This window comes from Mya arenaria, chromosome 17 (assembly GCF_026914265.1).
Source record: "Mya arenaria isolate MELC-2E11 chromosome 17, ASM2691426v1".
NCBI lineage: Eukaryota > Metazoa > Mollusca > Bivalvia > Myida > Myidae > Mya > Mya arenaria.
In genome coordinates, this window is record NC_069138.1 from 54,159,816 (window position 1) to 54,173,394 (window position 13,579).

General features: G+C 32.8%; 1 protein-coding gene across 1 annotated transcript; it reads left to right on the plus strand.

Moving 5' to 3' along the window:
* The first annotated feature begins 276 nt into the window (after window positions 1-276).
* LOC128224242 (zinc finger CCCH-type with G patch domain-containing protein-like) lies at window positions 277-13,327 on the plus strand. Its single transcript, XM_052934035.1, has 13 exons — window positions 277-413; window positions 2,549-2,645; window positions 4,864-5,036; window positions 6,129-6,386; window positions 7,035-7,129; window positions 7,549-7,611; window positions 8,563-8,723; window positions 10,218-10,381; window positions 10,670-10,778; window positions 11,663-11,848; window positions 12,102-12,235; window positions 12,562-12,641; window positions 13,043-13,327. Exons 1-13 carry the CDS (start codon window positions 366-368, stop codon window positions 13,179-13,181), a joined length of 1,707 nt encoding a protein of 568 aa, XP_052789995.1. The 5' UTR covers window positions 277-365; the 3' UTR covers window positions 13,182-13,327.
* The last annotated feature ends 252 nt before the right edge of the window (window positions 13,328-13,579 follow it).

Here is a 13,579-nt window from a genome sequence, read left to right on the forward strand (position 1 = left end):
AGTAACTTTAGGATTTGTTATTCGTCTCAGGATTTACTTAATGGTGGTAATTCTGAGTTTCCACTGGAATAAGGATTATTGTTTTGTATTCCAGGTTACCGTAACACATGTATTTCAATGCGTACTTTTTCTACCACTTTATTAAATCTTGATAATTAACCAAGGATGAAAAAACAAACATAGTTCACCTATACAGTATATTAAAAATATACTAGGGGAGGTAATTGCGTAGGACATTGCTAAGGATAAGTAAACCAATTTTGTTGTCTGCTGTTTAGGGGTTTAGTCTAAAGAGAACTGTTGTGTGCGACCCAAAAATGAATTTTCCGATCATCGTTATTGGTTTCTTGTATCTGTGAAATGAAATGGATGAAGAGGAACTCCATTCATCACTTGAGACCTACAAATCTCAAGTAAGTTCAATTATTATATAAAATGTTTGCCTTATCGAATGTTCTAGCTGCTCGCGAAATTGTATTATTTCAGCTGTTCATATACTCACAGTCATGCATATTGATATTCTTTATTATTTCAGTATATCATTATGGTTTTTTAATAGTAAAAAGTCACTCTTTGTTAAAAGTTTAAAAATAATCAGTCCTGATAGGTTAACAAATATCAACCCCCGACATTACTAACAACGTCAGCCTAAGCTAGTTAGGCACAATAATGAGTGTTTAGTAGTGTTGGGAATCGGTTGCAATTTTACCAGGGTTTCCGCCAGCCCTTTATGGCTTGTCGGGCCCGACGTGCCTTCCGCTGGCAAGGCCAATTACCGACACGCGTTAATTATGCCGACATGCTTTAATCCGCGTAGCGACAATCCTTATCAAAACAATCATCAGTTTTGACAATACACGATTTTGTTGCGATTGCAACGGTTGCAACGGTTGACTGACAGCCAGAAGGCGTGTCGGGACTATTACCACATTTGTATCAGCCATTCAGGATCGACGACAGCATGAAGGCGTGTCGGTGAGGTTCAACAGTGCCAATTAACCAAACTCCTCCTATTCTTTATCAGAATGGGAATGTGTGAAAAACACCACTGTCGTAATTTTGACCTTCATCCCTATAATCATCTATGAACTCAAAGTTAACAATAAGTGTTAATTGATTTCGGTAACATAAATCATGTGTCGTTTTATTTTGTTTCTTAATCCCGAGTCCGTTTGTTAACCAATTATTAAATTATAATTGAGAACCGTGTTAAGATATCTGTGTTATTAACAAGGGTTATGCTATGTCGTCGTAATTAATTGAGTCGCGTTCCCGTCTTAAAAGTGTAAAGTTATATTTTGTGTTGCTTATTATTAACCTTTGATTATTTTATCGTTCTTTTAATTTATTTAGAAAAAAGATAAATAAATCTGAAAATACACATTACATTCCCTTTAAGTTATTATTTAGCCAACCCGGCTTTAAAAATATTAGCTGTTGCAGCTTTAAATATGAATACACGAGCAGTCGCTTTGCTCCGGACTCTTTTGTGTTCCAGCATGCAGCGTGCTTTACACGTTTTGCTGTGACGTCAACGGTGTCAATATAAATAATACCCGCACTAAACGAAACATGAGTCGATCAATATCGTCGATATTTTATTGTCGGAAAACTTGAGAAATACCAATAATCATGGAAGAGAAACCATTAAACCTTTTCACAAATAATTTTAATGTTAATCGGACTTTAGTTGGTAATTCTAAATCATGGGAACATAACTGTAAACGTGTTTAAAATGCAGGAAATTGCACCATTTTGGATACGAAAATATAAAAAAAAATCGACGTTAAGAGGGGACACCCCTCCCAAACCCTCCCCTTCCGACATGCCTTATAAAATTCCTGGCGGAAACCCTGTTTACTATCGATGATCGGTTCCACTCAAGTAACCGATTATCGATTGAACAATCGGTTTTTAAAATACTAGATAGTAACAGAGTTGTAGTTTTATTCAGGTACAGTATTAAACTCTTAATCATTATATGCATATACCTTATGTCTATGATTGAAGTTATTAAGTGTTGTTGTATAAAAAAAAGTACATTTCCTTGCTCATTGTGGCTTTCATCAGCCATATTGTTAAAGATAACATCTGAACACTTACAATTTTTTTTTTTTTTATTTATTTTTTTTTTTATTATTTTTTTTTCGATAATTGATTATAACTAAATACTATCGATTGTCGCCGATTTCAGGCCCAACCAATCGATTTCCGATTATAATCGATCATCGGAACATCACTAGTGTTTAGGGATACTTTTTAATTATTTTGACATTTGTTACGTTTCTCTGTCTGGAGTACTACTTAAGTACCATGTACACAAAATTCAAAGTCTCAATGACCTCCATTTAGTACACACTAGCTCCTGTGATTTAGTATGTATGCTGAACCTTCAGTTCAGTGTTGTCTCTTGGTTCTAGGGGAATGGGGCCATTCCAAAGATGACATGTTGGCAGGTAAAAGAAATTTCAAATAAATGCAAAAAATACTCGTAAAATTTATAAAAACAACATTAAGAATAGCATGTATTACTTACATCAAATTTCAGCTGCATCAAGTAGAGCAAGCCATCCAAGCAGCTGGATCCAGTCCAGATCTAGAGGCGCTCAGAAATGACCTCACTGAACTTGTAAACCTGACACAAGGTACATTTACCTTGTTAAACTCAACTTTAACATTCAGTTTAATGCATATAATTCAAAAACATGAACAAACAGGAAGCCTTATCACACTGACAATGTTTTTCTCTCTCACTTCCTAGTCAAGTAACCCCCCAAGTCATATAGCCTCCATTTTGGTCAAATAGCCCCCACTCACATTTTAAAATTGGTCAAATAGCCCCCCAAAAAAGCCCCCACTTTTTTCTTTTTTTTTATGTGTATGTATGCATACTTACGTTTTTCCAAAACATTTTTAAACCTTTAATTTTAGAAAACGAAGTGCAACCAACATTATTTTATACAGTATTGATTAATCTGACAATTTCACCAAGTAAGAATAACAAACATTTTTAAATATTACTTATAAATAATATATCTAATCTACATTTTAAATGTTTCTAAGTCATAAGTTTTTACTGTTTTTCTTTCTTATAATATTGATTACGCATCAAAATTATAGGAATATAAGAAGATATAAATTGTAACTTTTTTTAATTTTAAAATAATTGTATTCTTCACATATTTATTTCACATATTTTAAATACACATTTATACTGAATGGTAAAAAATATTCGCATTGTACAATACAATATACATTAACATTGAAGGAAAATGTATATTATATATCAATAATAAATCAGTATAGATCAAGTCATTTGGATTATTTCATTAGGTTATTTGTTTATTAATAGTATTTATATCAAGTTTCAATTTTATTAAATAAATTTCATGTCACACTTCATGACCAGAAGAGTTTTGATATGATATATATTACACAATATTGAGAACGAGACTTAAGTCTGTATTTACTATCTATATCGTTTCGTATATGATAAAATTCCGTACATACTCACAGATGATGAAATTCTTATTCTCTATTATTATACTCAACATTAGTCCAGCTTCCAATTTCAACTGGCAATTTATTATTTCTTGTTCTAAATTTAATCAAATATTCAAAATTGGTATGGTGTATGTATAAGATAGTTTTCAAATTCAACTTTTTTCTTTATACAACCTGAAGACTTGACTCTAATAGAATTATAGATAGACTAATCTGTACTCGTATACTATACAGCATCTTTACAAAGTAAAACTAATAAATAAATTCAACCAAGTGTATTTTATGTTTATATTTTTTAACTCATTGTGATCGTTTGGATGCCCTATTTTCTCTAATTAATAAGTCTTTAATACCGGTATGTGCAAATTATTTTTTATATGTTTTAAAACATTTTAATTGTCAACAATTTTTAATGTCTTCAAATCAGTTTATAAATGTTTGATTAGTAATTATGTAAATGCAACATATCATAAAAATATTACAACTTACCTCCAAATATAATTTCAAATAAAAAAGGAGTGGGGGCTATTTGACCAAATTGGGGGTGTTTTGACCATTTTTTTTCCACGTGGGGGCTATTTGACCAAAAGTGTGGGGGCTATTTGACCAAAATGGGGGTGTTTAGACTTGAGGGCTATTTAACTTGGGGGCTATTTGACCAGGTTCCTCTCTATCACCATTTTGGAAATTGGATTGGGGATTTGAAAAAGTGTGTACATTGTAATTTTGACTAAACTGTGAGTTCCTATTTTAGAAATGAACAAGAATGTGATAAAGAAAACAACACCAAAGATTGAAGAATCATGAATCATTCAATGTGATAAAAAAATTAAGAATACATCATATTTGTTTATACCATAAAAGTTTTGGGATGCATATTTAGCAAAGATTTGGAAATTAATTTTCAGTTTTGGGGAAAATGAATGTTTTTAAGATTGAAAATGAAGCAAAACTTAGGTCCCAATTTGTCAAAAGAAAAACACTGCCTGATATATACATATTCATAACTGTTAAACCAATGCAAAGGTTTACTTGTCACAAGATAAACCTGGATAAAGAAATGCATGTGGTCTTGGGTTCCTTCTATTCATTCTTTTAAACAAAGGTAATTATTGATTGTGATTGTAATCTGATGCAGTGACACTCTTGTACACTTTCATAGTAAACACATAAACAGCACTGTTTTGTGATGTGGTTTCCAAAGTTTTTTTCACATTTATTGTAAAATAAAGACAATTAAATTGTTAAGCTTAACATTAATTTATAATATTTTCTTGTTTTATTATAATTTACTTTTCTTACTGTATAAATGTAAGTATTTATTTGCTATGCTTTCACAGTAATTTTGTTTATTTATAGGGAGTCTACTGTCATTAAAGAAAAGCCAATTATTGAAAGAGATAGATTCCAGGGATGGTAGTGGTGGCAGTTCTGATTCAAAGGGGAATAACTCTGTAAAACAAAAAGCCAGTTTATATGACAGTGAGGAAAGTGGATCAACAAGTTTAGATAATGAATATGCAGCATTTCAGGTATTTTCTTTCTTTTTCTTTCATAACTTTGTTACAACTACAAAATATATTGTACCTTCTTATGTTTTCCACTCTAAAGAAGACAAATACATTATAATATAGGTATTCAACATCTGTTAATAACAGCTTCAATAATAATAAATTACCAGGTATTATTTATAAGCACTGATGTCATATAGCAAAACCTATTTATATGAGCTTTTATTTATAAGAAAGGGGACATTTCAGTTACAATATCTGAAATTTCAGGATTTGCAGTTTTAAAAAGATACAAATGTCCTGATTGTACACAGACCATTTTAAACAAATATCTTCACAATTGAAGAAGCTACTGTGATGAACTCTGTTTAGTTTTATATTTAGTATTTCTGCATACATCAAGCTTGAGATGAAATATTTTTATATTCAAATACTATTTCATCAAAGAAGTAAGAAAATATACTAGCAGAACTCTGAAGTACTTTTTTAAAGGAGTCTTCAGTATTAAAAAAAATAGGCTTTGGAGATGAACAATCCCATATTCTGGTACTGCTGCTTGGTATCAATTTTTTGTGCTTTATAGAATCCAGAATTTGAGCAAGCCTGGATAGCAATTTACCTGGGGGCGTGTGCTAATTTCTATCAAAGAGTCTCTGAAATATGTCCTTTTAAATTTGATCGGTGCTTTAGAATTTGAATGACTTTATTCAAGAACATACCATTGCCATGGCAACATGTCAATTACTTCACTGATAATCAAAAATACAAACTGCAATAACTTTATCTACATGTATAAAGTATTTTAGTTCTCTTGTTTTACATATATGTAATAAGCAAGCAATACCTTTTTAAATGTTACAAACATTAATATTAATTTATTTATTTTCACCATCTTGAATTTATCTCAAAATGATTTTATATTTTTGGCAGAAAATGCATCTTGAATTAATCTCAAAACGATATTTTATGCTGGAGATGTTTACTGAATTTATCTCCAAATGATTTTATTTATTTTGCAGATGTATCTGGAATTTATCTCAAATGATTTTTTAATTTTTTTTGCGGGAGATGCATCTTGAATTTATCTCAAAATGATTTATTCTTTTTTGGCAGGAGATGCTTGGTACTGATGTCACCTCAAGTCAAGATTCTGCGGAAAACAAAAATAATTTCAAAGAAAAAGTGTATGAAGGACGAGATAGATGTAATGAAGAATTAGATGTATCATCAGGAGGGAGTGTTAATGATCTCTATAAGGATATTGTTGGCACGAGATGTCAGGCACCTTATGCACACGACTGGGGAGAGAAGGCATACGGGAATGCTTTGATTGCAGGGGTGGAGACAGGCTTGGAGACTGAAATGCCAAAGGTGATATATTAATCTTACACTTATATTGACCATCAAGACATGTACTGTAAAATGATGACCGTTGATTATGTACACTAGTCTAGATGAAGATTGACTATTATCATAAAATTGGTGCATTGACTTCTTATTACTTCACAAATTACTTTGAGAAAAACAAAACAAACAAAGATCATTCATTATACTGGTAAGAATGCATCATGTTCTTCATTTTGATGATTAAAAACAAGAGTAAACAGTAATTCAAAATTCTGATTTTTAGCTTGTCAGTTGCCAGAGACAACATGCATATGTATAGCTTGGATCATTATTGACTTGTACCCCTTTTTTGACAAAAAGACATGAAAAAACTTTTAACCTCAAAAAACAGGTACTCAAAAGATACTCATATGAAACTTGTTAGAAATGTTGCCATATGCAATACGCACATGTATAGCAAGGTCCATAACTGTGACTTCATATAGACTATTTGAAAAACAAAACAAAAAAACTTGGCCATAACTCAAAAGATGTTCAACATAATGAAATGCAACTTAGTACACGTGTTGACAAAGACAATACGCAAATGTATCACAACGACCATTACTCTGACTTCAAAAAAATGTATAACAAATAGCTGGCAAGCATTGGCATTCAATATTTTATTTGCAGGTACAAGTGATGTTCAGTAACCCTACTCACTCCGCAATGTTGCCCTGTAAATACTTCCTGTCCGGTTCCTGTAGATTCACTGACCAAGATTGCAGGTATCATTTTGCTTAATGACTGAACGCATCAGAGCTTCTAAAAACTGACAATTCACCTATCTTGACCAATTGTTACACATGCTTGTACTTTATAGTTAACCATGCAGCAGTTACAATGCAAACCTTTTGGGTACACCTGCATATAAGCTTCAAAATATTGAAATGTATAATGGAATTTAAAATATATAATACAGTGGAAACTACAGGGACAAGCCCAGTAGCCATACATTTAACAATGAATATATAAATAAAAATGAATTTAATATTTTTTATGAAGTGTTTACATGTACACATTTCTTTGCAATTGTGAACAAAATGCCTGATTTATGAATAAATGAAGTTGTATTTTAGTTATGATCATATGTAACAGTTGAATTGTACACATTTTAATTTTGTGAAATTCATGTCTATCTGTGCAGGTTCAGTCACGGTCATCTGGTGGAACTGGAAGACTTGAGAGAATACATTGAGCCTGACCACAGGTAGCGAACATTCTGTTGTTTTAGTGAAATCAGCTTTGATGGACCTATTGATATATATATATTTAAGAAGTCAGCCACCAAAGGTGTATATGGACCGAGGCGTTAGCCGAGGTCCATTCACCTTCGGGGCTGACTGACAGGTCCTTATAATGCCATATGGCCCGAAGTGGTGTGTTATATTTCTTATATTATACCGAACACTTTACATTACAAGACAATATTTTTAAAGCGATTTAAATGTGTTTTATTTAACAAACCTGATAATGTTTACTTGCGACAAATTTTCACCGTTGTGAAAATAGCAAGCCGCACTAACCCATCGTATGTCATCAGTAGTCCATATTACATTTTTGGCGAGGTCCGGACCGGCCAAAAATATAATATGGACCGCTGACGTCATAAAACTGGATTTTCATCAAAATACAGTGATATACGGACCGATCCGAGATTATATATATAAAGAAGGGACAATTTTATGTTAGGTGTAATATATTAATAAGATTAATGGCCAGTAACTAAGGAACTCAATTGACCTCCTTGGAATACTACAGTTTCGATCAAACATAGCGTCTTTAAAATGTAATGTTGTGCCTATGGATTCAATAAGTCTAAGTCAATAAGTCATTAAATGTTGCATTAATGTAATTACTTGTCTCTCTTTTCAATTACTTTAAGGCCTGTGGTTCTTGACACATACAGTTGTGTTATACAACATATGAACAAAAACATTGGTGTGTGCACCAACATAGCAATACTTTTAGACACATTATAATGGAGACAATTCCCCAACTAGTGTTACAATATGTAATATTCATATTCAGTCATAATAAAAAAAAACGTTTTGGAAATTCAACAAAATTCTTCCATTTAATGCATGTTCTCACTAGCATAAAATGATGAGATTGTAAAAAAAATATATCCATCATAACACAACTGTTATTCATGTTTCAGTTTAATCAAGTTAGAGAGCAAGTGTTTAGCCAGGTATGACGATGACGACCTCTGGTACAAGGCCACTGTTGTAGAGGTTGGAGAGTCAGAGGTTAAGGTCACATTTGATAGCTACTCCGACGACCCTTTGTCTTTGCTTTGGGAAGATGTTTTACCTTTAGGTATAATTAGTTTCATATATTTGCTTTTATAATGACAGGCGCATAGGAAGCAAATTGACATTGGGGCCACGGAAGGGGTGGGCTGGGGAGAGGTGTCCCCTCCTTTCGAGATTTTTTTCAATTTTAAGCATTAAAAGACTCGATTTTCAGTGAGTTCAGGTTTTATTTTACACCTTCGTGTTGCCAATCTTTCTGCCTTCCGCCTTTCATTGCTGTCATACATATGCAAAGCAGAACGCACAATCTGTCGCCTGCAAGCATAAAAAATAACATTATGAGCAACAGCAACAATTAGGGTGCAATCATAAATACACCAGTATATTTATTTGCTTTTAAATATTGGTACTCACGCAGTCTCACAATGTATGTAAATTATCAAATTAGTGCAGTTTACCTCTTTATAGTGAAGCCACGAGTGACTTTGGAACCATTGCAATCTTTTCCGTACCTTAGCTGAATGCTCTGTGTTCATTTTTTTAGTGCCAAAAGACCTCTTTCGAAATTAAATTTTTTTAGGCTGTTTTGGGACTTCCATTTTCGAGTCAAACTTGAATGTGACGAGTTACATTGTTTTGGCTATTGAAAATTCTGATTTAACGAGTACATACAATTATCACAATCAACTAGAGTTTTTGAAACACCAAATACGATACAAATAAGTATTGTCTTGTTGCCTCTTTTTCTTTCACTTATCCGTCTTTACTAATCCGCCGACTGTTTTCACACCATTCACACGCCAATTAGCTAGATGGTCACAGGTTTAATTATGACATGGTGACGTGTTTATTCAATATCGTGTCAAACTGGTATTAATGTTAATTTTATATTAAGACGATTTTTACGAAAATCGGTATCAAGTATTTGCTGCCCCATTGCCGTTACTAGCCTACTGCGGCCCCAGCTCCTTCGCGCCTGAACGATTGTTAAGAACGTTACGCTAGGTCACTTATTTGTGGCACAGTGTTGCGCCGGATTGTGGTCTTTTCTTAAAAGGGAAACCAGAATACATTTAGTGACTACAGCTTTGTGACTACATACCAAACTTACATATGCCCAGACAGGGAATCAAAAACTTAAGACAGTATTATTGGTTTTGGGTAATTCTGTCTGGTTTGCCTAGTTTTACAAGTGATAGTGTTGTTGCTATAGTTTGGGAAAACAGTTGTATGACATTTGTTCAAGGTTAAGTACAAGGTACCATATGGTTGACATTGTACATATTTATATAAAAGCCATTTAAAAGGTGATGATACCTCATGTAATGATACTTAAGATCATCCTGTTGAAACATGGTCGGGGCTGTTTCATCAATAATCCAAAGAGCGCTTTGTACTTGGAAGATATTTTCAGAGGTGCAGTACTACTGATGAAATTCTCTTCAAGCATTATTGATGAAATGGCCCCCTTAATTCACATGGTTTTGCCAGTGTATGTGTTCATTATGTATTAAAAGGAAGGTTAATACAACTTCAAACAATTTGTCTTCCTCTCCAGATGATGAATCAGATTCTTCCAGTGAGTCAGGTGATGATGACATCATTATAAATCAACCAATCAGCAGAGATGACAGTGATGATGAGGATGACTTTCCAGTGTTTCTATGGAAACCTTCAAGTCATGGCCTTGGTGACCTTGGACAGTGGGAGGCCCATACAAAGGTTGGTAAATCAGTTTTGCTTTGATGTAGAACTGTTTTGTGGAGAAAACGTGACAAAGTAGCAACAAAACATTGGCTCGTTAAAAGCAATTTTTAACCAAAATCTTCTTAAGATTTAAATTTTGAAAGCTTATGAATACTCTCTATCCATCTTAGGTTGAACATTGAGCTACTAGGGCTTATGATTAGTATTTTGAATTTATAAAAGAAGTTTGCATTATTAATACATCCAAATATATACATGTATTGTCACCCTGCCAAAAGCAATACATGTACATCAATATTTTAGGGTGTAGGTAGCAGATTGTTATCCAAGATGGGTTACATACCCGGCCAAGGCCTTGGGAAAAATGGTGAAGGAAGGATCGAGCCTGTCCCCATACAGCTGTTACCACAAGGTAGAATTATTTGAATATATATTGGAAGTTGAAATCAGTAAAAGCTGAGCTTGTTGGTTTTTTGAAGAAAATCGGGCAGTTTTGCTTTTATAACCTTGTTGTTATTGTTGTTGAGTGAAAACAATGCTGTCAATATTCTGTATTAAACTCTGAATCCTTGTAATAGAATATTCTATGCGGCTTAGGTTTTTTATTATGCAGTGTCTCAATTGCTTGCTTGTTCTGCTGCTTTAAGCTTATCAGTGTTATTATAAGCTAATCTGGGTTTTTTTAAAGAAAAATCTTCGGCCTTAGAGACTTTGTTGTGGTTGTCCTTGTGCAAAATGTTTAACCTTGCACCAACTCAAAAACCTGTTAGACACATACAACTATCATTTAGTTAAAGTGTTGCCATTGTACAGCAAGGGCCCTAAACTCTGGCTTTAAAAAAGACAATTTATACCTCGTCCGATTGAAAAAAACAAAGCATTGGCATTTTCTCCACAGCCTTCTTATTAAAGCTGCACTCTCAAAGATTGACTGTTTGACAACTTTTTTGTCTTGAATTAGCCAATTTTGGTGTAAATGTCTGGAAATCTGTGATATAGGACTGCTTACAAAAATTATTATTAAAAATATTTATGTTCGAAGATTGATGTTTTATGGTTAAAAGTGTTACTGATGTTTAAGAAAAATGAAATTTTCAAAACAACAGATCTTTTCTATTGTGAGTCATCTTATATGACTGAATTTAAGGCATCAATGCAAAAAAACAGCTGATTCTGAGAAAAAAAATCAAAACCATCAATCTTTGAGAGTGCAGCTTCAAGTAACAAAGATTTCATGTTTAGATCAAGACATCATTATTTTTTTGAGTGTTATATTATAAAGTTTCTATTTTTCAGGGAAGTCTTTAGACAAGATAATGGCCTTAAAGGAGATTTCTGGAAATCGAGATATGTTTGATGCCATGAAGAGGCAGGAAAAGCTTGACAGAAACCTTGCCAAGAAGCTCGAGAACCAGTATAAATCTGGTGTGCAGAAGACAGGCGTGTTTGATTTTATTAATAAGAAGCTAGGAGGAAAGAAAGGTATAGTTATTTTGAAAAAATGTTCTTGGAATTCTTGCTCTTTCTTTAAAGAAGAATAATTATAAAGCTGGATTAAAACACCATGCCTATGAAATTAGATAAACTTTATGCTCATTTTTTTTCTTCTTCATTGGGTAAGTAAAACCTTTCGTTAGCACATCATTGACATGTACGCCTGGTACGCCTGGTACGCCTGGTACTGAAGAATTGGCATTTAGAATGAAAGATCCAATTGAATACATTTTGCTTTCAGGAAAGCTTAGTGAGCTTATACATCACCATGGAGATGGGAAACAGTCACATGGAGGTCAAGGCCACTCAAAATTACACAGGAATATATCTGAGCAAGACTTGAAAGAAAAGTCTGACAAAAATATTAATATACAGGTAAGAGTCTGTGTTATTGATTATGCAAGATGTAGTTTTATCTTCAACCAAATCCTTTTTTTTACATGTTTAACAAAATGCTCAATAAATTAAAAGATCTTTTAATTTATTGAGCATTTTGTGAACAAAAGACAAAAAATATATACACAGTTGGTAGAATTCACAGATTTGTATGTTCTTTAGGCTATTTAAATATGTTGCAAAAATGAAGTAAATTATCATAATGTTGCTTATTTGCTATAGATTTGTTATTTGTGTAATATATTAACTAGGGTGTTTTCTATTATTTTATGTAATATATACAGAATGATATATTTTTGTTGCAGCTTTTGAAAACTAGTGGCGAGATGAAATCAGTGCAGAAGGAATTGATGAAGTTAAAAGAATCACTTTCAAGAAATGAGAGGTGTGTGTATATTGTGGTTAAAAGTTAATATGTTTTATGTCTGTTTTGACTACATTTATGTAGTCCAAAAAATAATATACTGTTAAATAAATGTGAAAGTTAACAAATACCATCATTTTCAAATATTAATGTACAACAGTTTTTAATTGATACCTATCTATTTTGGTTTGGTTTTGAAGAAATATGTTGCTTTGAATCACGGTGTGGTATGTTTACTGATTTCCAATTCGAGAGGTGAACACCACAAGCTCTTTCATGAGAGGCCGATACCAATAACACTTGAACACTCACACACTCATACATGTAAATAAGAATGACCGCCAATGTCAACCAATATGTGTAATTTAGTCAAAAGATTTATTACAACTTCTACCCCTCAACAGTTAATATTTTTGTTTAAGGGACAAAAGTGTAACAGCCAGAGTGAAGACCAAGATTTCGTCTCTTGAATCCTACTTGGAGAAGCTCAAATCGTCAGAAAACCTTATGGAATCACACCAACAGAAACGAAAGAACCACAAAAAGATGACAGTGTTCTAACGTTGAAGTGTTTTAACTTTCAGTTGTTTTAAAGATATTTGATATATAATGTGTTAGTAGTTATGTTGTGTGGTAAATTATTTCAAAGCTCGTTACAATATTTGAGTTCGCAAAAGGCTCGTTTTGATAATAAAATTATTGTTAAACCTGGCTTTACTCATTGTATGGGGATATGATCAATACAAACGTATTTTAAACAAAATTGTGATAAAGAAATCCTCCTCCATTCAATTTATTTATAAAACTGTTGGCGCTTATAAAGCAACACGTTCCAAACTCCATTCTCAACAGAGTTACTTCCCTTCAGTACAGTAACCACCATGTAAATCACGTGACTAAGTCACCTGACGCATACAATATCACTGTTAAAATATTATATCGGTAAAGATTTCAGATTA

Excerpts from the sequence above, each read along its gene's own strand:
- LOC128224242 (XM_052934035.1), top strand. The coding sequence starts at position 366 with ATGGATGAAGAGGAACTCCATTCATCACTTGAGACCTACAAATCTCAA. Across the intron at positions 414-2,548 it reads TTGAGACCTACAAATCTCAA|CTGCATCAAGTAGAGCAAGC; the intron begins GTAAGTTCAATT and ends ATCAAATTTCAG. Across the intron at positions 2,646-4,863 it reads ACTTGTAAACCTGACACAAG|GGAGTCTACTGTCATTAAAG; the intron begins GTACATTTACCT and ends GTTTATTTATAG.